The sequence below is a fragment of the Dermochelys coriacea genome, chromosome 26 (assembly GCF_009764565.3).
Source record: "Dermochelys coriacea isolate rDerCor1 chromosome 26, rDerCor1.pri.v4, whole genome shotgun sequence".
NCBI lineage: Eukaryota > Metazoa > Chordata > Testudines > Dermochelyidae > Dermochelys > Dermochelys coriacea.
In genome coordinates, this window is record NC_050093.1 from 2,518,724 (window position 1) to 2,546,199 (window position 27,476).

Consider the following 27,476-nt stretch of genomic DNA (forward strand, 5'->3'; position numbering starts at 1 on the left):
CTCCAGGGCCAGAACCAAGATACCATTCCTGCCATCAGCTGTGTTTTCTCCAGCAAAAAATAAATCCACCAGGGGAGCATTTATGAGGCCAAAGAGTCAAGTAGTGAAAGAGACTCCAGATAATAGGCCCTATGAGTAATTACCAGCATCCTGCTTGCTGCATTACAAAGAGGTCAGCCCAGACATGTCTTCACAGAGGCCAAAGCTGTGGGCACCCGCTTTGAGTCCGTCTAAAATAACCCTCTGCTCTCTAGCCAGAATAGAGCTTTCAAACATCTGCTGCTCAGGGCTGGACTTTCATGAAACTGATGAGATATTGGCATGTATTTAAAAGGGAAACTATCAAAATCAAAATAAAAGACGGTTTAAAAGCTATTAACAATGAAGCGTTATCTCCGAAACAAGCAAACACCCTAACCGCCATCACGAGATCGTTACAATTGGATGGACTTCCCACTGTCACTTTCCATTTCATTCAGGTTGGGGAGGCTGGATTTACGCTCCGCTCAGGGTCCGTTTTAGAGCAGGTTGAAATTCTTCACATAGATTCTTTTTTTAATTAAAAAATGGGTCTTTGGCCAAAATGAGAATGTGCACCTCCCTCCGCCACTTCTTAAAATATCTTTCAATATGAGAAGAAAAAGTTTAAAGAAGAGAAAAAGGGGCCCCCCCACATCAAAACAAGATTTAACACTGCCCCCCCCCAAAAAATGTAAAATAGTATATATTTGAAATACACTTTCTATTTTCCAACCAGCTCTCTCTGGCTTTGACTTCCTTTTCCAGCCCTCATGCACTAGCAGGGTGGGTAGTTTTGTTTGGGTAGCCTACACTATCAAATTTTAAAAGATTAACTTTCTTTTTAAAAAATGTGATACATGAAAACATTTTCATTAATTCTGGGCTAACTCCTGTTGCCTTGGTTCAGTTTCATTTGGCAGGCAAATTCCCACCCAAGTCAATGGAAGTTTTGTTTGCCTACGGAGTAAGTGAAAGCTGAAGAAGAACTTCAAGATTTGAACCAGTGGGGCCCCGATTCAGGAAATCACTTAAACATGTGCTTATAATAATTAAGCAGGTGTTGAAATGCTGCCCTGTATCAGGTTTGAGATTCCTACTGTAATGCGACCTTAAATTCTGGGCCTAGCCTAAGCCGGCAGCACCCTTGTAAATGAGTCCATTTTTGGTGAGATCATATAGATTACTCTGGAGAAAATAGCTTACTGTCCAGGGAAGTTCCAAAAGCCCAGGTATCTCCATTCTTTGCCACAAGAAAACGACACCCCCTCTCCCGGCCCCCAGCCAACAGCAAAAAGCTGCGGTAGATACAACCACTGCAATCTCAGTCAAACTAGTGATCAACAGTTGGGAAACTAATGTGCTTGCAAAACTTTTACTCTGAATTCACAGACCCAGGCTGGCAGACTTTCTGTGAGCCACAAGCACAAAGTGCTTGTGAACTCTATCACGAGACAGCAGGTTCCTCTGGGATGGAGATCGGAGTGTCTGCAAATGCTCATGGAAACTCCACTGCTAATGAGCATCAGGAAGAATATATTTCCGCTTTTTCTGAGCTCTGCCTCTCTTTGTAAAAGGAGAGAGCCTCATCGACTGCTTATGTGCACAAACGTGAACCTAAGAATCGTCACTCCAGAAAGGAGCAATGCTCCATTCAAGTGCGGTTCCTCCCTGAGACAGCGGCCAATGCTAGATGCTTTAGAGCAGTGGTTTTCAACCTTTTGTCATTTGCGTACCCCTAAAAAAATTTGAATGGAGACAAATCTTAGACACTGTCTGCTGACACAGATTGAAAACCTCTGCTTTAGGGGAAGGTGCAGAGACAGCCTAACACACTGTGTATGGGGGATGGACTTTCTTCCTGACCCCAGCTGGTGATCAGCTCACACCCTCCTGCATGAGGTGCGACAAGCCTTGCAATTCTCCCTTGCTATTGCGAGCGCAGCGGCTGTTCTTATTCACAGCAATGTCTCAGCCTTTTCCAAACAAGCTATTTGCTTCTGTCTCTGAGATACAAATAATATTATGTTGTAACATGGCACCTTTCCTCCAAGAAAGTCAAATCACTTTACAATCTCTAGGCAACAGCCTTTCTTCTGAGGCCCCGAGGACACACGGCAAGTCAGCAGCAGAGTTGGGGTCTCCACTAGTCCCTGACCCTTCCTAATGTTAGCAAAATATTTGTGTTAAAAATTACTCAGCTTCACTTATAAGCCTCACTCACCTAGTGTTCAGACCCTGACAGGAGTCATTTAACTTGGTATTACAAGGCAAACAGATTTACAGTACATTTGTACGAAACCACTGGGAAGCTGAATAGTGAAGGCCAAAATGTATTTGCCGAGAACGGCTGCGTAACTCCCAGGTCCAGTTTTCACCCCCAGTGCGCAGTGCACAGAGAGATCTGCCAAGGGGCAGCCGCGCACAATGCATGTCATAATGTAGACCCTCGAGGCAGGAGCCAGGCTGCATTGTGAGGATTCGTCCCCGTCCCCTCTCCCACAGAGCTGGGAAGCAGCCTAACACCCTTCAAGGGGCAGGGGTGGAGAATGCCTGGGCAATTCATCCCCTGCCCGGTGCAGTTTTCGCAGCTAACTGGCAGCACATGGGTCCCATGCAGCAAGAGGGGCATTAGGGGCTTTGGCTGCCGTTAGAGGCGCAGTTCACTGGCTGGTTTTCTCCTGGTCTACAGAAATCTGCCTGCTGGAGACAGGGCGTACTCAGTCCTCACTGCTCTAGGACACATGCTCTGCTAACCAACAGATTAGAGGTATCAGCAGAGCAAGACTGCTCCACCCCTCTACACCCATGCATCTGGGACTTCACCTGGTGGGACCTGCCTGTAGGGTGACGGGGAGTTCAGTCTCTGTGGCTTCCCTCCATGGGCTTCCCCCAGAGACAGGAGTTCAGTGCTGGCAGGGACGGTACTTTCTGTGAGGGGCACACGAGTCCCACTGGGAATGGGGCAGAGAGCCACCAGGGGCCACTGACCAGCTAGCAGACAGGGTCCAGTGTACAGTCACTGCTGATCCAGCCCGGGTGACTGCCGGCACCTGACCAACTGCGCACAAGCAAGAATCTTCCAGTAGCAAGTTGCTGCCCTTGGGAGCTGATGAAAGTCCGTCCCCCACTCCAGCTGGAATCCGGCAGGCAGAATTTTCCGAGTCCCAGATATTTGTCCAGTTTCCTCCAGTAAAGTCACAATCCAACCAAATCTGGTTATAGTCCAAGGTACCTCCGGATGCCCAACCTGAATCCTGAAACCCCACCCAAGACAGGGGCCCTATTCCCCTAGGGCGAAAGGCTGCTTCTCCAGAGGCAGGAGCTAAGTTGACACCCAGTGTCATGCTCCGGCCTGCTGGGCAATGGTTTCTTGTTTCTGCCTGGGAAGCTCTGCAGCAAGCACCCCAGTGCAACAAGGAGCCTTTTCACGCCACCCACCACAGCCCCAGGGGGTTGCACCGAGCAAATATTTGAAAATAAAATGAGACTGGGATAAACGTTCCCTCCCACACTTGCGCTCCCCTTCTGGCTTCTAGAAAAGCAAGGAGTGGGGACAGCTATTGGTGGCCCCTCGGTGAGGCAATATGGCTAAGGGAAGCAGTGTGGCCTAGTGGACAGAGCACCAGACTGGGACATGGGACACCTTTGTTCTATTCCCACTTCTGCTGCTGCTCTGCTGGGTGACCCACTTCACTTTGTTGTGTCTCAGTTTCACCATCTGGAGAACGGGAATTATGCTGCTGGCCCCCTTTGTAAAGTACTTGGAGATCTACAGATGAAATGCACTATAGTAAAGCTATATATTGTTATTGTTAATGGAGATGCAGTAGCCTTCTTCCTAGCCTCACCATGATTACCAACTGCATTGGTGACTCCAGAACCAGGGCAGTCTCCGTTTCCCCCAGGGGAAAGGGCATGAGAAGGTCAGAGCTTGGAATCTACCTGTCAGACAGCAAATGTCTGGTGTGCAAACCTTGTTCCACTGAAATAAATAGAAAAACTCCCATCACCTTCGAGGGGGTCTGCGATTTCACCTCAGGCATTCTGCAGGTGGCTCCCTGGGCCCAGGAACAGCAGAACCGGAGTGAGAAGATGGCATAAGCAAAGGAAGTGCCCTTGTGCAGAGGCAGTGGGAAAGCCTGGGGTACATTTAGTGGACTTGTTCTGGCCATCATCAGTGCAGCGTGTGAGCCCTTAGAATGACACAGCCGCCGCAGAACTGACGCCTGTGAAAGCAATCATCCAAATAAAACTGAGCATTTGCTAAATATGAGCTAAAACTAAGCAGCGCGCGGAGGGAAGGAGTCAGCACAGTGCAAAACCAACACTTTGTTTTAAACAAAAGGAAGTTCGGCTGGACCTCATCCCTGGGATCTGAGAAGATTACTAGGGGTTATTAGCCATTGCCGGTGACTTGACCGCCAGAAATCTAGACAAAGAAAACCACCAAGAAGCAGCATCAGATGCTTCATCCCAAATCTGCATGGGACAGATACACAAGCCACATCGGCAGGGACTGAGAGGAGCTGTGGAATGTCAGCCACCTCCCCGCAGGAGTTCAAGCCACTTCCCTTAATTTCTCTCTGCACAAAAATAAAACTTACAACTCTCATAGTATCACTTTGCAATCAATGAAGTCTTTCACCAGAGGAGCTCAAATAGGCACATGCCATAAAGCTTCATTAAGCCATGCAAACCCCGCTATCAACTCCTGCAAGCAGGGGAAGGATTTAGTGTCTCCATTTCCCAGATGAGGGAACTAAGGCACAGCCCAGCTCAGGAGCTTGCCCACAGGTCAGCAGTGAGTCGAGGCAGACCCAGGAACAGAAACCAGGAATCCTGATTCCCAGCCCCCTACTCCAAGCAGTAGGCACACAATACGCCCTTCTAGACAACAAAAAAAGCTCCAATTCACCTTCCGAGTGGAAGAGAAAAGCCTTTTGGGAGGGAAAGAAACCTATTCCCCTTCCCACAAAGCATTCTGCACACACAGGAACGGGTGGGAGGAGAGACACATTACCCCAGCCAACAGAGTCCGAACCGCTGCGTTGGAGAAGCATTTCCTTTGGGATCACAGACCCAGTTAACTCTAGCTGGTTTTAGAGGCAGCAGCTGCCTGGCAGATTCTCCCAAGGAAGCCCCCTTCAGAAGCAGGTCTGTGTTGTATCTGGTCCCTAAACTGATGGGGTAACTAGCCATCAGGCAGAGAGTGAACGGCATCTAAAAAGTGTCCTGGAGTCTCAAACTTGCATGCATCCGATGAAGCGAGCCATAGCTCACAAAAGCTTATGCTCAAATAAATTTGTTAGTCTCTAAGGTGCCACAAGTACTCCTTTTCTTTTTGCGGATACAGACTAACACGGCTGCTACTCTGAAACTTACAAATGTGAGTCCCAAGTCCATTCCCCCCCTTTGCCCCTCCTGTAACCATACAGCAGGGAGTTCGGTGTTCGGGCTGTTCCCGAGGAAACCCCTCTGAGAGCAGGGCCTCTCCTGGACTCACCAGCCCACCCGAGGGGGACGGTCCACATTACACCCAAATAGCATCAGGGGTCTAACTCCACCACACTGAAGCCAGGAACCAGCGCTAAACCCCAAACCCCACAATGAGAAGTGGGTGATTATGCCAATCGGTGCTACCCTGCCCAACGGAATGAGAGACGGGGCAAACTATGCTCTCAGTGACAGTACATCTGCGGGTACCCCCGAGTGTGATGTCATCCTCTGTCTGTGTAACGCACGCATGCCTTAAACGCATGTGGATTGTATACGCATTCCCACGTATCTGCACACAGCGTCTGGGAGCAGAGTCACAGGGCCCGACAGGCATGTGGGCAACAGGGATCCAGGCCCTGCCTCTCTCTCCGGTCCAGAGATGCATCCCAGCTGGGCCTGGAGGGAGGGCTGCCATCCTCTGCATGCAGTCTCAGCGGGAGGAGAGCGAGCAGAACCTCTCGCCTCAAGAGTCTCCAGGCCAAAAAACCCGCCACGGGACTGCACAGCCGGGGATTCCATTGCATTGACACAATGGGAATCTCTCCCCACAAAGCCACTCGGTCTGCCAGAGGCGGCTGTGGATTCGGAATTCGTCCTGGAAGCAAAGCGTTCATGTGCTTTCTGACGGATAGATTTTAAGGCCAGAAAGGAACATTGTGATCATCGGCTCTGAGCGGCTGCATAACACAGGCCAGAGAATACCACCCAGTCATTCCTGCAAACCGTCATCTTCACTGCACGAATGGGGAACTGAGGCCCAAGAGATGTTGGGTGGGATGCTTTGGAGTAGATCTTTAGGCCCAGGAGAAGACGGGTGGGTTGCCGAGGGGCAGATCTTTCAGTGGGTCTGCTGGGCTCCTAACTCACTGGGGCACTTTTGAAAATTCCACCCAAAGTGACTGGCCCAAGTTCCCCAAGGAGTCTGTGGCAGAGCTGGGAACTGAACCCCCATCTCCTGAGTCCTGCCCAGGGCCTTCACCCCGGACCACCCTTCGTCTCATTACCCCAACCCTGCCCAGCTCCCCCAGCCACCCGCCCCCAAAGAAATCACTGTCTCCATCCCAGTGTGGTGGAAACGCCGGAACTAAAAACCCACCATCCACCCTTAAAGAGACTCACTCTCATACTCTTACTGAGGATGTGTCGCTTTGCCTTTATCTCTGTCCCCAAGCATGCAGGAGTGAAATCAGGAAGGCCAAATCACACCTGGAGTTGCAGCTAGAAAGAGATGTTAAGAGTAACAAGAAGGGTTTCTTCAGGTATGTTAGCAACAAGAAGAAAGTCAAGGAAAGTGTGGGCCCCTTACTGAATGAGGGAGGCAACCTAGTGATAGGGGATGTGGAAAAAGCTAATGTACTCAATGCTTTTTTTGCCTCTGTCTTCATGAACAAGGTCAGCTCCCAGACTGCTGCACTGGGCAGTACAGCATGGGGAGGAGGTGACCAGCCCTCTTTGAAGAAAGTGGTTCGGGACTATTTAGAAAAGCTGGATGAGCACAAGTCCACGGGGCCAGATGCACTGCATCCGAGAGCGCTAAAGGAGTTGGCGGATGTGATTGCAGAGCCATTGGCCATTATCTTTGAAAACTCATGGCGATCGGGGGAGGTCCTGGACGACTGGAAAAAGGCTAATGTAGTGCCCATCTTTAAAAAAGGATCCTGGGAACTACAGGCCAGTCAGCCTCACCTCAGACCCTGGAAAAATCATGGAGCAGGTCCTCAAGGAATCAATTCTGGAGCACTTAGAGGAGTGGAAAGTGATCAGGAACAGTCAGCATGGATTCACCAAGGGCAAGTCATGCCTGACTAATCTAATTGCCTTCTATGACGAGATAACTGGCTCTGTGGATGAGGGGAAAGCAGTGGACGTGTTGTTCCTTGACTTTAGCAAAGCTTTTGACACTGTCTCCCACAGTATTCTTGCCAGCAAGCTAAAGAAGTATGGGCTGGATGAATGGACTCTAAGGTGGATAGAAAGTTGGCTAGATTGTCAGGCTCAACAGGCTCAACATTGATCACTACGATCAATGGCTCCATGTCTAGCTGGCAGCCAGTATCAAGTGGAATGCCCCAAGGGTCGGTCCTCGAGCCGGTTTTGTTCAATATCTTCATTAATGATCTGGAGGATGGTGTGGATTGCACCCTCAGCAAGTTTGCAGATGACACTAAATTAGGAGGAGAGGTAGATACACTGGAGGGTAGGGATAGGATATAGAGGGACCTAGACAAATTAGAGGATTGGGCCAAAAGAAATCTGATGAGGTTCAACAAGGACAAGTGCAGAGTCCTGCACTTAGGACGGAAGAATCCCATGCACCGCCACAGACTAGGGACCGAATGGCTAGGCAGCAGTTCTGCAGGAAAGGACCTAGGGGTTACAGTGGACGAGAAGCTGGATATGAGTCAACAGTGTGCCCTTGTTGCCAAGAAGGCCAATGGCATTTTGGGATGTATAAGTAGGGGCATTGCCAGCAGATCGAGGGACATGATCATTCCCCTCTATTCGACATTGGTGAGGCTTCATCTGGAGTACTGTGTCCAGTTTTGGGCCCCACACCACAAGAAGGATGTAGAAAAATTGGAAAACATCCAGCGGAGGGCAACAGAAATGATTAGGGGACTGGAACACATGACTTAAGAGGAGAAGCTGAGGGAACTGGGATTAGTTAGTCTGCGGAAGAGAAGAATGAGGGGGGATTTGATAGCTGCTTTCAATTACCTGAAAGGGGTTCCAAAGAGGATGGATCTAGACTGTTCTCAGTGGTAGCAGATGACAGAACGAGGAGTAATGGTCTCAAGTTGCAATGGGGGAGGTTTAGATTGGATATTAGGAAAAACTTTTTCACTAGGAGGGTGGTGAAGCACTGGAATGGATTCCCTAGGGAGGTGGTGGAATCTCCTTCCTTAGAAGTTTTTAAGGTCAGGCTTGACAAAGCCCTGGCTGGGATGATTTAGTTGGGGATTGGTCCTGCTTTGAGCAGGGAGTTGGACTAGATGACCTCCTGAGGTCCCTTCCAACCCTGATATTCTAGGATTCTATGAAAAAGCCTCCTGCTGCCAGTTACCCATGAGAGCTCAGGCCTGGTTCACGAAAGCAGAACGAGGTCCGGGCACCAAGCGTTAGGGGGAAGGTCAGCCTGACTCCTCCTACCTTGCCTATACTGCCCCCTTCTCACTGGCCTGTCCCCACCTTGACAAGGGAGACACAAGCCCTGGCACAGAACTGGCTGCTGCATCCGCCAGGCAGTTACCAGATAGGACAGCTGGGACCTTGCCCCCCGGGCGCGTTGAGTCAGAACTCTCCCGATGTACAGGACAAGGCTGCTGTGGGGTGTGCTGTGCCCTGGGCTATGCTTCCCTTGGCAGGGGCCTGGAGGGGCCGGATGGGAGGGAAGGTCCCAGGCCAGACCACTCTGTACAGAATTGGATGCTGATGAAAAACGAAACCACACTTTGTATGCATGGCTGCAGGGCCTCATTTGACTGGGCTCCTGCCTTCTCTTTCCAGACCCTTTCCTGTTATTGACTCTTTTAGTTGTTTATTTACTTAGGACTCCCCCCCCCCCAGGTTTGGCTCCATAATGAAGCAGAGAGCAGGAGAGTCAACTGATTCCAAAGCCTCCTTGCCCTGTCAGCACTGTCCCCTCTCGAAGGTGGGGACAAGCTATGGATAACCACCCAATAACCGCGGCACTAAGTGCAGGCTCCAGAGCAAGTTGAGGAGGGACATGGGTATTGGCAGGGGAGACTTCAGAGACTGAAACATCCAGGAAGCTTCAGCAAGGGAAGCGACTTCCCCCCTCCCGTTTCCCTCCCTGCATTCCTCTCCCAGGCTGTGCAGCCTGGTCCCAGATCCCCTCTCCTCCCAGCTGGCTGCATCTGCTCCTCACATACACAGACACTTGGCAGACCATGAAAGCAGCACGGTCCTCCTCCGGAGCAGGGACTCTGCTTTGGCTCTGGATGTTGCGGGGACCCTCAGAGCAGGGAGTGCCGGAAGCTACCCAACCAAACGTTAACTCACGAGATTCCAACTTACACGGCCTTTTGCTAAATACGTTCACACTTTAATCTCCTGTGCAGGGGGAGTGGGAAAGGACCAAGACACTCTGCTCAGACAGAACAAGGGAACGAAACTATTAATGCTTTGGAGTCTGCAGACAGAGCAGCATCAAAAGGGAGGCACTGCAGCTGCAGCTATCCTGACGCTGGACACCCGAAAAACCAAGCCACCCTCTATCATGAGAGGCAGTGTGGTCCAGTGGCCAGGGCTCCGTCCCCAGCTCAGCCACTCATCTACTGTGCGACTAGGAGCAAGGCATGGCCCCTTTGTACCTCAGTTTCCCCTCCCACCCCATGTTGGTCTTGTCCATTCAGACTGTAAATTCTTCAGGGCAGGAACTATGTGTCTATTCAGCGCCCAGCATAAGGGGCCCGGGTCTCAGCGGTGCCTCTTGGCACTAATACAATGTGAATAATACCTCACACCACCATAAGCATGACAAAATGTAGCATTTAACACAGTAGGTGGGTGGGATGGCTTCTCATTCCCCGCTCTTGCCACTCCACCCTGGGAACATGCTGCAGCCGCACTATACACTTTAATTGGCTAATTGAGCGAGGGCTGGAAAAGTCTTGTTGGACAATGCGGGGATTAGGAATTAAAGCACGGAGTCAAATGGAAATAACTGGCAGCAGCCCAGTGGCAGGCAGGCTCAGGGCACTGGGCAGACAACACCATCCTTGGAGAGTCGCACCGAGGAGCACTAGGCACAGATGTAGCAGCTGTCGGGATTCCTCTGAGCCCAGAAGAGCTTCGGCTTTTGTACAACACTTGACGCCCCCTAATGTGGAGCGTGTTTGGGGTTGTGTCAAAACCCTGTTGTGCAGAGTCTCCGAGAGGTTCCAGGGGTTTGAAGCTAATAGGACTTAATTGCTGGGTGCTGAGGCCTGCCGCAGCACTGTAGAGTCACCGCTGAGCGTCAACATGGGGGATTTTTTTTAAAATCACGAAAGAGGAGCCAAAAGCGAAAAGACCAGGTTGTTTTCTCAAGCCCGCTAGAATCCACTTGGATAAACAACGGCTCCAGAAACAGAGCGGCTAAAACAATAAACTTCCTACAACCCCCACCAAAAAAGGAGGTGGTGAGATGCTAGCCACCCTCGGTCAGAGCGCGGTCGGCAGGATGGAGACGTGCAGCAGAAAGGCAAATACCATCAGATGGGAGCTCAGTAATAGAGGGGGAGGATTAATGCTTTGCTTTCTAAGAGCATTAATTTAAAGCACATGGATCGAGAGCTGATGCGTTACGGGCCACTCCCGGGGGGAGGGGAGAACTCATCGGTTTGCACTGGACAGTCTAAACGTGGGTTTCGTGTGGGTGAAAGGTGCTAGATTACAAGCCACAGGAAGCAGCAGTGGTATCCCCCCACACACTGACTCCTCTGGGCCTATCCCCTGACCGCGACAGATGATCGCTGCCGGTGGACCACAGGGGAGCCCTGTCTCCAGGACACATTCCTTCCTGAGTCTCTCTCTGCAGAAACGGGCCAATGCTGCCAACTGCAGGTTGGCCTTTATGATCTGAAATGGGTGGAAAGCCATTACATCCATCTCAGAAGCCACAGGTCACTAGGGTTTAGACTTGAACTAGTGACCCAACGCCGAAAAACCACCACACCCCACTCTGGGTCCCCTTGTGCCACTGCAGCTAAGAGCTAAAATCCCACTGACCTAATCAGGGCAGACAAAGAAATCCAGGCTGCTGACCAGCCAGGGCATAACCAAGTGGCACCCCTGACCTTACCTCCCAGCCAGCTCCCTGCTTTGTTTTCACACGCTCAGGGGCTCTTCCCTTTGCTGCAACATGCCCAGGGCGTTGTCTTGAGGCTCACGTCAAAGCAGGCTATTTTGGAGGGCTGAAAATTATTGTTCCAACACTTGCTTTTGTTAGAACAGGAAAAATAAAATCCCAGAGAGAGTGTGAAATGGCCAGCATGGCGCAGGCAGTAAGACCTCCACGACACATCAGATACCAAGCGGGGGGGAAGGGCTCCCTGCGCCAGCAGAGAATTGGCACGCTGCTGTGAGGTTTCCAGCATTGCCAAAACAATCAGGAGATTGGCTGAAAAACCAGGAGATTTTTTTAAAACCAATACAGATTGGGGGCTTATTTGCCTTCAGGATTTACCTTTTCCAGCTTTTCGCCACAACCAAGAAAGCCAGAAAGTTACTTTAAAAGAGAGACAGAGAAGAAAGTTGAGATTCTCATGTAATCACCTGACTCCAGGAGATGGGGCTTTAAGAAAAGCCACTAAATATCACAAAACTCGCAATCAAACAAGGACAGCGGGCAGCAAGGGGGATCCAACCATGCTCAGAGCCCCGGCAGAGTTGCCCTGCTGGGAGGATGCATGGCTCCATACTCAATTCTGTCACTTTATGAAACATGCCAGGAAGCAGAGAGTAGAGCAGAGTATCCTGAGTCAGGACTCCTGGATTCTTCTCCCTCAACAGACTTGCTGTGTGCTCTTGGGGAGATCACCTTACCGCTAGGGCTCAGTCCCCTCTCTCACAGTAAAGCCCTTCGACAGCCTGAGATGAAAGGTGATGCTAAGGGCAGCATATTACATGTTACATATTATGTTATTACATAATTACATGTTTAAGCCCTCTATGCTCTTACAACGCCTGTCTGCCCTACTTGACCCCTGCATTACAAACAGAGCCAGGGCTGACCCCATGTCACATCACAACACTGTCTTGTTCTTGCCTGTGAGGAAAACACAACCTTAGAGACGCACACTGCAGCCCAGCAAGTAACCAACCAAGGTATTTCCCCGCCCCTGCAGCGCTCGCCTATATGTTGTGCCTCCCGTTCAAGGAAAGGTGATCCAGATGTGCCCAATCTGGGGGAGGAAGGCAAACAGGTTTTATGTGGCAGGCAGGTTTATACCAGGCTCGGGGCTAGGTGCCCTGGACGACTCATTCCTCAGACGAAAGCAGTAATGCATGGCGCTGGGGCAGCTCCTAGCACAAGAGGGTGGGGAAGGGGGAACCTAGACGGTCTCATCAACAGACCCTATAAAATCCGGATCAGTGGCCATGTTATTTATGCCCCCAGAAGGAGGAAGAGTTGAAATGAAGGTGAGGAACAAGGAGAAAACAAAGGAGAAGAGTAAGGGAAGCAGGGATGTGAATGGCCTGGAGCTTTCACCATGCCGACGGCTCTCAGGCCCCACTGCCCTCCCTGAGCCATCCCTCACACGCCACTTTGCAGAGCATTCCTGCAGAAAGCTCCGCACGGACACATGCCGATGGCTGGATCAGGCACGAAACCCACAGCAAGCTCCCAGTGTTGGGGAAGGACAAGTGGATGCTAATTCTGATTGCACAAAAGGTTCTGTGCTCGGAGCATGGGCCACATTCTCTGCCTTGCCTCCCACTCTGCCCCATGCTGTGCTGCTCTCAGATTCCCTTTCCTGATCCATTGCTGGCAAAGGATTGGGACCAGCCAGCAGGCAGGCAAACACCTCACCTGCCCAACACCTGATGCTGATTCTAAAACAACAGCCCTTGGTTTTGGGCACTGTGCTCAGAGAGGAGTGAAAAAACAGCACCCCTCCAGGGCATGCCTTCCTGTTTAACTGCCACCCATTTCAAAAAGCAAACCACCTCCTGGTTCAGAGGGGAACAAAACCACGTGCAGGAAAGTACCACATGTGCGTAGAACTGAGGGATGCTTGCAGAGACGTGCGGAGAGGGCGTAGATCTCTCTAGGAACGGATGGCGGCTAAGTGCTGTCTGAGTAATTGGCCTGGCTCGCGCTCCACCCCATCACTGACCTGTCCTGGGCGCCTGAGGCTTGCCAGGCCTGGTTGGCAGCAACAGGTGTCCGGAGCGACCTATGGAGCCCCCTTGCTTGGCCTTAACGTCACAGTAATTTACTGCCTTTGCTACACAAACCTGGAGCACAAAGCACCAGCTGCCAGCTCACATTTCAGGAGCCCGGACGGAGCCACAGCAGATCTTGGGAGAGGGGAGGAGAGCACCACAGCAAAGCCAGCTGCCCTCTGCAGCTGTCCCCAGAAGATCCTAACAGGATGGAACTGAGGCAGAGCCCGGGGCTCAAAGCTGCGCATTTCAGGGTGGTTTAGGAACAGCCCTGGTGCAGCTGTTGTCAAAGGGATGAGGTCGTTTCTAAATTATGTGGGACACAGCAGTAAAATAAGGAAAAGCCAATATTTTCAGCCAAAGTGGATCAAAGTAGAACTCATGGTGATTGGCAAGAAATCCACTAGCTACACAAGCCCCGAACTCAAGAGGTGTGAGAAGACTATCGGGGTGCCGCTCAATCTCTTACAGCTGGCTACTGCAAGGCTCGTTATTGACCACATGTTCCCCAGCGCATGACTTTATGACTAAACACCAAACGTCCCATGAAATGAGCCTGCCACCGCTTCCTTGGAGGCTGTTCCCCAGCCTGATGCATGAACCCTTCCTCCCATCACTCCCAAGCTCCTGCATCCCAGATGTTCTTGCCCTAAACCAGCTGGCATCACAATTTGGGGCGAGCCACGCACAGGGACTGACAACAAACGCAACATGACCCATGCAGGGCATAGCTCCATGAGAGAGGGCAGCAGCCAGAGGCATTCGCTCAGTCGGATGGACAATGAACAAATGGATACAAGAACGGCTGCTGGAACGGGGCGAGCCAGCTCCCCTTTTCAATCCAGACGAGGGATGACGCAATCGATTCCAGCTAATGGGATTTCATTGATGGATACCGAACAAACAATTCAGCCCTTTCCAGCAGCTGCTCCAGCGTAAGTGCAGTGCCTGTGCACCCACCTCTCCTTTAGGGGAGCAGAAATCCCCTTGCCAGTTCCAGCAGACTGAGCACAGGCAGGTCCTTCTCCCCCCCAGACCACACCCCAAGGGGCAGCTGATGATTTGCTGGCCCAGCCTCCCCTGGTGGGCCAGTGTTCACGTTCCAAATACCTGGCAGCTTGGCTCAAGAGAGCTGGAACGGGTCAGTCAGCCAAGAGTCCAAACTGCCACCTGAAGCTCTGGGGGAGGTGGCCAGGTTGAAATACGGTGCAGAGAGAGAAAGGGGCTGGCCTACCCCCCAACACACTAACCAAGGCCTGCGCATTGGTTTGCTTTCTGACACCTCTCGTTTTCAACCCCTGTTCAGGTGCCAGCACCCACTGATGGACCCAGCAGCCGTGAAAGCCCCTGTGGCTCAAGGTGGCCCTTTCTGGTCAGCAGCACAATCACCGCAGCACAAGGTGTGGCCCACCAGTGCTCCCCCACACCCGGACCTAGGCACGTCACACCATAAGGGCACAGCTCGAAGGGGCTAGGAAGGGCAGAGGAAACCCCAGGCCCGTATCCATTCAGAGCGCCACTGCATGCTGCAAAGCAGAATGTACCCTCCGCAAGCCAGGCCCGCCAGCTGCAGCAGTGAGGACCTGGATTACAATCCAACACAGCCCGGCAGCGTCTACAGAACATGGGCATTGCTCAGCCCTCCCGGGGAACCCCCCACAGCCCGCTCTGCGGGAGCCAGGGTGCACCAGGACTCCGGCGCGCCCGCGGGGGGCAAACACAAGGCTGGGAGGCTACAGGCTTTACCTCCCTTGGAACGCTTTGCAGACGCTCGCTTCCGCCAGCCAGTCATGCTCACACTCAGGGATGATCAGGAACACATGGGGAAGGAGCAGCTGCTCTGGGGTGAAAGTCAACATCCTCCCAATGCTGGGGTGGGAGGGGAGCTTTCCACTGAGCACCCACACACGCACCCATCGCTGGTGGGGTCTATTCCCAGCTCAGCCACTGACCAGCTGTGTGTCCATGGGTGAGTCACTTCCCCTCCCCATCTTCAGAACAGGACCAGCAGCACTGACCTACCTTGGTGAAGCACTGAAATCTCTCTTCCATACTTATCTGATGTACAAAGTATGTATCCTCACAACACTCCTGTGAGGTAGAACAGTGCCATTTTCCCCATTCCACAGAGGGGAAACGGAGGCACACAGAGGCTAAATGATTTCCCCAAGATCACACAAGGAACTTGTAAGAACATAAGAACAGCCATACTGCGCCAGACCAATAGTCCATCTCATCTAGTATCCTATCTTCTGCCAGTGGCTGGTGCCAGACGCTTCAGCGGGAATGACCAGAACAGGAAATTATTGAATGATCCATCCCCTGTCATCCAGCCCCAGCTTCTGGCAGTCAGAGGCTAGGGTCACCCAGAGCATGGGGTTGCATCACTGAGCATCTTGGCTAATAGCCATTGATGGACCTATCCTCCATGAACTTATCTAATTCTTTTTTGAACCCAGTTATACTTTTGGCCTTCACAACATATCCTGGCAATGAGTTCCACAGGTTGACGGTGCTTTGGGTGAAGAAGTACTTCTTTTTGTCTGTTTTAAATCTGCTGCCTATTAATATCAGGTGACTCATCATTCTTGGGTTATATGGAGGGGGTTACTCCTTTTTCCAGACCGTTTATGAATATGTTGAACAGCACAGGTTCCAGTACAGATCCCTGGGGACCCCGCTATTTAATTCTCTCCACTGTGAAAACTGGCAATTATTCCTACCCCCTTTGTTTCCTGTCTTTTAACCAGTTCCTGATCCATTAGAGGTTCTTCCCTCTTATTCTATCACTGCTTACTTTGCTTCAGAGCTGTTGGTGAGAGACATTGTCAAATGCTTTCCGAAAGTCCAAGTACACTATGCACACTGGGTGACCCTTGTCCACATGCTTGTTGACCCAGTCAGAGAAGTCTAATAGATTGGTGAGGCATGATTTCCCTTTATAAGAGGCACACTGACTCTTCCCCAAAATACTGTGTACCTCTATGTGTCTGATGATTCTGTTCTTTACTATAGTTTCAACCAATTTTCCCAGTACTAAAACAGCCTGTAGCTGCCAGGATCGCCTCTGAAGCACATTTTAAAAATTGTCATTACATTAGCTATCTGCTAGTCAGTGGGTACAGAGGTGGTTCAGCTGTATTCACTTTTGGATGGATCATGTGGGCCACTTAGGACTAAAACAAGAATTCTCTCTCCCCTTGTGGGTTCCAGGACTAGCTGCTCCAAGAAGCAGTTGTTAATGGAGCCTAGAAATTTTATCTCTGCATCCCATCCTCAGGTGACACATTACAATCAGTATGGGGACATTGAAGTCCCCCATTATCTGTTTTTGTAGCCTCTCTGATCCCCCTGAGCATTTCACAATCACAGTTAGCATCTTGGTCAGGTGATCAATAGTATATTCCTACGGCTACACTCTTATTGTTCAGGCATGGAATTTCTGTCCATAGAGATTTGATGGTACTGTGTGAGTCATGTAAGATTTTTATTAAAAAGAAAAGGAGTACTTGTGGCACCTTAGAGACTAACAAATTTATTAGAGCATAAGCTTTCGTGAGCTACAGCTCACTTCATCGATGAAGTGAGCTGTAGCTCACGAAAGCTTATGCTCTAATAAATTTGTTAGTCTCTAAGGTGCCACAAGTACTCCTTTTCTTTTTGCGAATACAGACTAACACGGCTGCTACTCTGAAACCTAAGATTTTATTGTATTTGACTCTATGCTTTCTTTCCCACATAGTGCGACTTACTTGTCATTCCCATATATTTTGTACCCTGGTATTACCGTGTCCCATTTGATATTAATCATTCCACCAAGTGTCTGCGATACCCGTCATATCTATATCCTCATTTAATACCAGGCACTCAAGGTCACCCATCTTAGTATTTAGACTTCTAGCATTTGTACATAAGCACTTATTACATTTATCAATATTTAATTGTCTGCCTTCATGTGATGTAATTGAATGGGACTTTTTTTCACCTGAATGTTTCTCTTCAGTTCCTATCAGTACTTTGTCAACGTGCATCCTCCCCTCTTTACTAGGATACAGAGTATCCCCGTTAATAAATCCTCCCCTAAGGGATGTCTCTGTCTGAACCGTATTGCTCCTCTAGGCTTTCCCACAGCCCTTAGCAGTGGAGGAGGGACTTGAACCCACGTCTCCCAAGTACTAGGCTAACATCCTAAGCACTGGACCATCCTTCTTCAGATCCTCTGGTGACAGACCGCTGTACGGTCTGTAATCATACAATGGGTCTGTGTCTCAGCAGGCCAGAGAAGAGCTCAGTTTCCATGGTTCATTGACTCCTCATCACCGCTGGCAAACCTGCCAACCAGGGGGCCAATTAGTGCCAGGTGGCATTCTCTGGGAGAAGGGCTGAGACCCACCAAAGTGGTTTCACACAGGCACAAAGGAGCCATCAGATGGGAACAGTTTGCAGTCACTATCAGCTTGGGCCAGACTCAGACCAGAACAACTAGGCAGGAAAATGACTCTCTGAGCACTTCTGTGGAGGAGAGCTCTGTGCGGCCCCAGCCCAGCCCAGCATGAGCCTCAAATCCTTTGGCAGAGTGGTTACATGTCCCGGAGATCAGAGCCGCTCAGCAACCCCATCTCGAGCAGAAAGTCTCTGCTATACGGGGACTACGGGATGACTGTGAGAGGAACCACTGAGGTTCATCTCAGAGAGGAGTCAAGGTAGTTGCTGGCCAAGGCATTTCCTAACAAAATGGAAGCTTGCTCAAATACACGTACAGTACCCCTCCTCCAAAGACCGGCCTTCCTCACACCCACCTCAAAGGAGCCTAACAACTTTGGCCTGCTCCACAGACGTGTCCTCTTTACACCTTGGGCAGGTACTGGAGGCTGAGGCGGAAGCCTGCAGAATGAGCCCTCACGTCCACATGTGCTCTACCATACAATCTTCTTAGTTCCAGTTCCCTAGCCTGGCCAAGATTTAAATCAGCGTGCGAGCCGCCAGAGTCTCTCTGCCTTTGGGAGACTATTTTTTCAAAGAGAAGAAGGGGTGGGGGGGAGAAAAGCTGCCACAACTGCAGCCCAATAAATAACAAATAAGAGGCTGCAAAGGGTTTCAGAAAGAAACCATCTGCAAGGCCCAGGATAAACAGGACTCAGTGAGGGCAGTTCAAGTAGAACTGGAAATTGGTCATAAGTCGAAACCCTATATTCCCCCAGACAGTATGCAATTTTGGTGCAATCAAGCTGTGTGCATAAACGAGGCCTGCTCTAGAATTCCACATCTGGAAGAGTTTTGGACTCCTGCGTGTGTAACAGCAGGGTTGGCTATGGCCTAACACGGCTATCTGTGTCTTGTTAAGAATACAGTACTTTTTCCATTAGGCTATTAGCACAGAGGTCATTCCGAGGGGGTTGGAATTAAAACCTTGTTAATACAGGTCTGAAAGGGTCCCGTCACCTTGCAGTGCCTTTGGACGAACATCAGAAGTGACACGAGAGGCAGAACTGCATTCTCTCTTCACCCACACACTGCCAGATGGGGCGATGCGAGGCCAGACTGAATGGAACCCCATGTAAGGGTGTGCTGGACTTTATAACAGAGCAGCGGCATTCACACCATAAACTATGGTTGCAAAAGGGTGCCACTAGAAGCCCAGTTTTGGATACACAAATATATCCGTCTCAAGTGTGGTTGCTCAGGCCTGTGGGGCTGAGGTAGAAGGTTGAGGGCTCCTGGATGATCTCACTCACACAACCCTCAAAGAGTCTTCTAAGGCATCTTCACTACCACGTAACAGAAAGGGCAGGGAGGAGAGAGAGAGAGAAACTCTGCTTCACTGGGCTCACCTGCTTGGAATCTAATGCACAGGAGCTAAGTTGTGAAATCAGATTTTTATTTCAAAAGGTATCGACATTTGCAATAGTAACGCGGGCATGGACCATCCTGAGCAGACAAGTGATTTTCCCAGAGAAGTGGTGGGAAACCCAAAACTTGGGCCATTTAAAATAAGTGACCCACACAGGAAGAATGCACTTTAGGGAACCCTCCAGCCCTGTCCCTAAGGAAAGGAAAACAGTCTGGCGAGCCTCGGGTGTTTCTTCCATTACTAATCCACAGGGCTGCAGCTTGGATAATGGCTCTTTGTGCCAACCAGAGTAGCTGTAAAAGCCCCAAAACAAGCCACAGACCAGCTCCTATGGCACGTATAAACCCATATCTGTGAACCAATGTATGCATGTATGCAAGGGCGGGTGAGAGACATACATAAACAAGTGCAAACTGGCAACTTTTGTTCAGGCTGCACTAGGATATTAGTGGCCTAATCCCCTTTCCCCCTTTGCACACTTCCCCCCTGCACGTGAGCGTGCCTGCCCTTGGGTCGTCGGCGCTAGAGAAGAGCATTAGCAGAGGCAGGTTTCTAATGGTTGCATGCTGAAGAAATTGCTTTTTTTTTTTTTTGCAATAACAAAGCACAAAAGTTCTAACCAGTGCCAACAACACCCCATACCTGCAGCTGTTCCATTTCCTTAGAAATTGCCTCCAGGTGACGGAGTTGCTTTGGCAAGAGGACAGAGCCAAGCCATGCAGAATGTCGTGCTAAGACAGCTGTGGCTATTTAAGACTTGACCCTGCAAGATACTGAGCAACTTCAACTTCAACAGCCTTCAATAGGACTGGAGGGTGCTGGGCACCTTGCAGGTTCAAGCCCTTAGCCGTGCGGCTCCCCTGGAGTTGCAATGCTGCGTGGAGCCTCTCAGGCACCAGGTGAGGACTTCAATCGAATGGCAGAGCAGACAATCCCCACACTCAGCATCCCCGGTTCTTTGCACATCAGGCCTCTTCCTTTGCCAGAGATGTTCCACCACATGGAATTAATTTCTGTAGTTAAACATCTGCCGGCATTTCACTGGTTTTGCTTCTATCTATCTGCGTAGCACTGATCCCCATGGGGGGAGCTCGATGGAGAGAAAACGTGCTGTACTTTCTCTAAACTGAAGGCTTTCCATGAGGATCCACCATTCATCACAGACACGGCAGGAAAACACAAATCATGGATTCTGATCCTCTCATCCATGTCACTCATGCCACTATGGGAAGAGAGCCCAAAGCAGCGCAGGCTGCCTAGACTGGGGTTTAATCCGGGGAGGTCAACCCTCTAACACCTGATGGAAGGCTTTAGAGGTGGCTCTGCCTCTGTGCCTGGATCTCTCTAATCCTAGCCTCTATTACTGGATACATTCATATGAAACCAGGATCTTGGATGCACTGGCTCATTGCTGCTGATGATGATGATTTTCCCCATGCCTTCCCTCTGGCTGCAGCGGGGAGAACTGTAATACCAGCAAAAAGAACAGGAGGACTTGTGGCACCTTAGAGACTAACAAATTTATTTGAGCATAAGCTTCCGTGAGCTACAGCTTACTTCATCGGATGCATTCAGACTCCATACGGCTAAATTCAGTGCCTTGCATAATGAACGGTTTCAGAGTAGCAGCCGTGTTAGTCTGGTAGAGACTAAATTTGTTAGTCTCTAAGATGCCACAAGTCCTCCTCTTCTTTTTGTGAATACGGACTAACATGTCTGCTACTCTGAAACCTGTAATACCAGCGAGGAGTCTCACTTGAGGGGTGAATAAGCAGCCGCAATTGCTGAGGCTCTGAAGCCACAAAGATCTTTGCTCTATCAAACACCCCTAGTGGTTTAAAAGAAAAAAAAAAGAGGCAGACACTCAAACCATCGGGGCTCTTACAACATAGCAGGACCATGTTCTGCCTGTGGGTCACGCACAGGCATGGGTGCTCCCTACTCTGGCTGCAGCTCAAACATTCTGGTCTCCCCCAACCTCCTCCGCAGGCAGGCAGAACAGCAGAGGAGCGGTTCACGGTGGGTCAGGGAGCGTGCTCCATGTGTTTTAGCACGTACTGCCCTGGCCAGGGCCCATGCACCCCTGTGCCATCCTAGTTACATCACTTTCTGGCAGGAATAACTTGCCTGGGCACAGAAGCTAGCCAGAATTAGGGCTGGTCGTTCAGGCCCAAGGTGTTCCTGTATTCTGGCCATACCTGAAGACGATCAGAATTAGGGCCCTACTTTTAAGTGCCAAGTGTTATTATTATTGTTTTAAACAAAATGTACCCAAACATTTCCCACGAAGAATCAGCTGCTCTACAACTTTATCTAAAGAGTCTCTCCTGGGGAGTTATTCAGGAGCTTTGCCCAGAGATCTTCCCCATCAGATCCTCAGAATGGGTTTGAAATGCAACTATTTTTTCAGCAGTAGCACTCATTGAGAAATAGATGTTATTCATGTTGCTTAATGCAGGACTGGAAGGTGTTCAGAAACGACAGTGATGAGAGTGGCGTGAGTACCTACAGAGAACGGAACGCACAGTGACTCTCACGGGCCAACTGATGCTTTCCTACTTTAAACCCAATGGAAGACCAAGCCACTACGGCCTCGTAATCTAAAGGGGCTGCTCATCAACTAAAAGCCTCTGGTTTTGATTTTTCCATCTGGAAAAGGTTTAGAATAAATCACGTTTAGTGTTGGACACTAAAGTCTGGGGTCACTGAATATTTGTAGCTTTCTGCCTGTGTTTGTCAGTTTCATGTCAGGTTTGAGTGGTGCCCCCTTAATGTTCATTGTATGGTCAATCAGGCTTTGCTACTTTGCATTGCATGCTGTCTCTATATGACCCTATCAGCAAATGAGCTTCTCCTTCTAAGAGCCAAATTACTGAAAATTGGTAATACCTAGCAATGTTAAATCAGTGAAAGACAAACTTCAAAATGCCCATTCTGCTTTCACCGTCCCCGCCACTCAGTGTGGTTTGGTTCTTTCCTCCTATACAGCATTTCAGCAGCAGCTAATAAAGTCCTTTAGCCACACACCCAAGCCCCAGTTCAACAAAGCATTAGAGCATGTGCTTGTGTATTTTACTGAATAAGACTGCACTACTGAATCAGGGCCCCAGTGCACATTTGGAAGAGGAAGGGATGTAAACTGAAAAAATATAAAAATAAAAAGCAGTTTTCTCTGGGAAGTGAGAAAAGTGATCAGATGTCTTAACAGAATTTCTAAGTTATGTATGGTGGTAATTAAAGGAGAGAGTGGATTACACATGGCAGGTATCAGTGTTAATTATGAAATTCACTGGTTTTATTGTTTTGGGACTATTTACAGTGGCATTATTGTAGTTACATCTTTAGTGTTGTCTTTGTGGGAAGATTTTCACATTGCCAAAATAGGTTATTCCTATATATGTACACACACAAGCAGGCGCACCCACTGGCCAAGATTTCCAAAAAGGACTAGAGAATCTGGATACTTCATTTTTCAGGGACCCAGCTTGAGATCTCTGAAAGGGACCTGATTTTCAGAAAGCGCTGAACACCCACACTCTGAGAATCAGACCCTTTTAAAGCGATACAAGCTGGGCACATGAAATCACTACTCACTTTTGAAAATCTTAGCCAAGCGTTCTAGTGCACAGGCTAAAACAGGGCCAGGGGGATAAAATGCACTTTATGAACAGAATCCCAAATGTGTCAGGCACCAGAGCACCAGGCTTGCTTGCTAGAGTAACCCCACCCTTTCTGAACTTGAATGATTCACACAGCCACTGCATGCACATGTCAAGGCTTTAAAAACAAATTTCCTTCTTTTGTCATTAAAAAAAACAACAAACTGATAAGTGCACCACCACCAAATACTAACAGTCTTAAAAAAAACTGATGCAGGAGTAAATCCAAACCAGAGTTAAACACAGAACACGAACATTGCCTTGCTTTTTAAAAATTGCTCCACTGCCTATGTGCTGAAGGTCAGAAAACATGCCCCAGTCCTACAAACACTTATGCAAGTGCTTGACTTTATGCACGGCAAATAGTCCGGTTGACTTCAATAGGACAATTCACAATGTATAGAATGAAGCAGACACCTAAGTCTTTGCAAGATCAGGGACTGAACCCATATGCTTAACATCACACCCTGCGGCCAGTCCCAGTGAACCCTGCTTACTGCATGTACGGCTAAGCAAGTGCAAAACCCTTTGCAGGATCAGGGTCTAAATAAGTGTAAAGTAGTATTAACATTGCTTCAAACGACAAAGTGGGGTTCCGAGGACTTTTAAGACAAGTTTCAACTGCGAGACCACTTGTGTGTACAAACCACTGAAAATCAAGTGTATTACAATGAAAAGATAGATGGAACTTTTAAAACCTTCCCTACTTTACATTGCCAGATCAAACTGAGGGGAGGGGAGCTATTTTAAGAAAGGTGTGTGTTATTATTTCCAGTGGAAACAGTTGTTTTCAAACAAAAGCTCTCTGTGTAAAGCCCCAGATGTTGCCAAAGGAAAAGGTGGAAATGAAACTGACTATAAACCAAAGTGAAACTGATTTTCAGGCCTGGTCTGCACTAGGAACTTTTGCCAATACAGCCCAGTAGGAAACAGGACCCATCCTGATTCAAGGCCCACTGAAATCAATGGGCCTCTTTCCACTAGTTTCAGTGGGCTCTGGATCAGGCCCACAAAGAGAATTTTTTACAGTCATGATCTCACCTATCTAGCCACTTCCATTCTTCCAGTCTTCTTAAAGATTATGACTGATACGAACAGGTCTGAGAATGGATGGACCTTATTCTGGTGAGTGGTGCTAATGAAGTCAGTGGAACTATTGACCTGAGCACAGGCTGCGAGATTGAGTCCAACAAGTGCACCAAGAGCGGCACATTTGGAAGTCGCCAGGTCCAAGACGCAGTTGGAGCCTGAGTTGCTGCCCGTGGGTTTTCTATCCTCCCTGCATGGAGCCTTCTTCCATGTCCCAGATGTTCTAGGAATGGCCCCCCACACCCTGGCTGTGCTTATGCACGTTTTCCACCGGTGCACTCAGACCCCATGGCGGCTAGAATGCTGACAGTACCTTGCCCGCACCAGCTCCCACTGTCACCCCCTGGGCACAGCTGCGACGATGGGAGATCTTAGGAAATTAAGTCTTGTTCTGTACAGACAAGGTCCATGTGTGCAAGGCTCCCACACACAGCCTCCTCCATTCACCTCACCTCCATCGCTAGTGAGCACTGGTCCCGCAACAGAAGTCATCATCATCCCAATCATGTGCCTGAACTCTCAGCCCCACCCCCGCCTCCCCAGGGCAGGGGCCTGGCCTGGTCATTATGTGGTTTGGAAACGGGTGCCTGCTAACAGCCCTCAACAAACACACACACACACACTTCCCACCGTCCCCTCTGGCCAGGGAGCGCTGGGCCCTGGATTCCAACAGCCCAGCGGAGTTTACACACAGAGAAAGAGTCTGGCATAAGGGAAGCAAAGTGACTGGAGACAAAAAAGGGAGATGTATGTGAGAGTGCTGGGGGGGGGCAAGTGGAGGGGCTGGCAGAAGGAGAACTTTGGGAGCAGTCACCGGGTGACACTGGGTGGGGTGTTGGGGGAATGCAGAGAGATGCACAGGGGTAGGTAGGAAAGTCATTCTGGGTGTGTATGGGGCAGGTAGGGAGAATCAGGGTGGGTACTGGGGGCAGACAGGAGAGATTGATGGCTGGGGATGGTGGATGCTGGGGGGCAGGTAGAGAGGGGCACACTGGATGTGGGGTTGGCAGTGGGAGTCATTCTGGGTGCACAGGCAACAGGTATGAGGGGAATCATGCTGGGAGCAGGCAGGAGGAGTCTACAGCTGTTAGGTGTATGGTCAGTGGGTATGGGAGGGACCAGCAGATGGGGGGCAGTGGGTGCTGGACAAGACAGCGGGAACCAGTGGCTGTTAGGGGTACGGACAGTGGGTGCTGGGCGGGCACAGTGGGTGCTGGGGGATCAGCAGATGGGGGGCAGTGGGTGCTGGACAGGGTGGTGGGGGACAGGGGCTGTTAGGGGTATGGACAGCAGGTGGGGGCAGTGGGTGCTAGAGGTGCAAGATGCGGGGACAGTGTGTGCTGGAACGGGCAGCAGGAACCAGGGGCTGTTGGGGTACAGTGGGTGCTGGGGAGGGGGCAGCAGGAACCTGGGGCTGTTAGGGGTACAGTGGGTGCTGTACCAGGCAGCAGGAACCAGGGGCTGTTGGGGGTATGGTGGGTGGGTGCTGGAGGGAGCAGCAGGAACCAGGGACTGTTAGGGGTATGGTTGGTGGGCGCTGGGGAGGGGGCAGCGGGAACCCGGGGTTGTTGGGGGCGCGGTGGGCGCTGGAGGGGGAGCAGGAACCCGGGGCTGTTGGGGGTGCGGTGGGCGGGCGCTGGAGGGGAGCAGGAACCCGGGGCTGTTGGGGTGCGGTGGGCGGGCGCTGGAGGGGGAGCAGGAACCCGGGGCTGTTGGAGGTGCGGTGGGCGAGCGCTGGAGGGGAAGCAGGAATCCGGGGCTGTTGGGGTGCGGTGGGTGGGCGCTGGAGAGGCAGCAGGAACCCGGGGCTGGTGGGGTGCGGCGGGCGCTGGAGGGGCAGTGGGATCCCGGGGCTGTTGGGGTGCGGTGGGCGCTGGAGGGGCAGCGGGATCCCGGGGCTGTTGGGGTGCGGTGGGCGCTGGGGAAGGCGCAGCGGGATCCCGGGGCTGTTGGGGGCGGGGGCGCTGGAGGGGCAGCGGGATCCCGGGGCTGTTGGGGAGCGGTGGGCGCTGGGGAGGGGCAGCGGGATCCCGGGGGTTGGGGTGCGGCGGGCGGGTGGGCGCTGGGGAGGGCGCAGCGGGATCCCGGGGCGGTTGGGGTGCGGCGGGCGCTGGGGAGGGCGCAGCGGGATCCCGGGGCGGTTGGGGAGCGGTGGGCGCTGGGGAGGGCGCAGCGGGATCCCGGGGCTGTTGGGGTGCGGTGGGCGCTGGGGAAGGCGCAGCGGGATCCCGGGCGGTTGGGGTGCGGCGGGCGGGTGGCGCTGGGGAGGGCGCAGCGGGATCCCGGGGCGGTTGGGGAGCGGTGGGCGCTGGGGAGGGGCAGCGGGATCCCGGGCGGTTGGGGTGCGGCGGGCGCGGTGGGCGCTGGGGAGGGCGCAGCGGGATCCCGGGCGGTTGGGGTGCGGCGGGCGGGTGGGCGCTGGGGAGGGCGCAGCGGGATCCCGGGCGGTTGGGTGCCGGGGGGAGGGGGTGTCTCTGCCCCGCGCCCGCTACTCACAGGCTGACCGTGGCGTTGGGCAGCAGGCGCGGGTCGGGCGGCTCCAGCAGCTCCTGGTCGCCGCACGTCACCTTCCTGCGGGCCGCGGCGGGCAGGCCCGGCCCCTTGGGCCGCTCCCCCGCGCACTTGCAGCGCGGGGTCCGCGCGGGCAGCTGCGGGCGCCCCCGCGCACAGCCAGGCGGCCAGGCAGAGCAGCCCGGCCGCGCAGCGCATCCCGCGGGGCGGCCCCGAGCCCATCAGCCCATCCTCGCCGGGCGCCCCCGAGCCACGAGACGCCGCCCCCGGCCGGGGCTCCGCTGGGGGAAGGGCCGGCCCTGGGCGCAGCCTACAGCCAGGTCCCGGGGGTCCCGGCTCCTTCCAGGGCTCTCCGCCCTCCCGGCGCCCGGCCGCCTCCCGCGACCGCCCGGTGCCCTGCGCTGCCCGCGGCATGGTCGGGGGGGTCCCCGGCTGCGCGGCTGCCGGCGGGGAAGTGTCCGGCTGCTGCGCTCTGGATGGGACCTAGCGGCTCCTGCGGCTGCCGCTCGGGTCCCTCCCCCGCTCCGCCAGGCCCAGCTGCGGGGCCCTAGCGCCTCCCCGCTCCCAGCGCGCCCGGGGCCCCCCGACTTGCGCGCGCCCCCTCAGCCGCCGGGCTCCGCGCTCGCCCCGGCTCCCGTGCAAAGCGGCGGGGTTCCCGCGCCCCCCGCTGCGCCCCAGCGCCCCCCGCCCACGTGCGCCCCCTTCCGAATCTCGGGCCCCGGGCGCTTCCTTCCCCCGCCGCACCCGGACTCCCCGCCGTCCTGCTCCCCCGCCCAGCCCCACTGGAGGAAGGATCTGGGGAGAGGTAGAGGGAACCTCCCCCCCACGCCCCCTGCCCGGCCTCTGGGGGACGCAGCCCTTGGGCGGTGTATAAGCCCCCCAGCCCGACCTGCCCCCACTCCGAGTCCAAACCCCGGAGCGGTGGCTTGGCTGCTGGGTCCGGGTCCGAGCTGGAG

The 27,476-nt window shown here is 52.2% G+C and overlaps 1 protein-coding gene across 1 annotated transcript in view; it reads right to left on the reverse strand.

The window, feature by feature from the left end:
• The window catches only part of ADGRA2 (adhesion G protein-coupled receptor A2), a 108,190-nt gene extending 81,168 nt beyond the window's left edge, over nt 1-27,022 (reverse strand). Inside the window, 2 exon segments of the mRNA XM_043502918.1 lie at nt 26,506-26,655; nt 26,657-27,022. Of these exon segments, the coding sequence (XP_043358853.1) occupies nt 26,506-26,655; nt 26,657-26,934 (428 nt within the window). The 5' untranslated portion in view covers nt 26,935-27,022.
• Between the last annotated feature and the right edge of the window lie 454 nt (nt 27,023-27,476).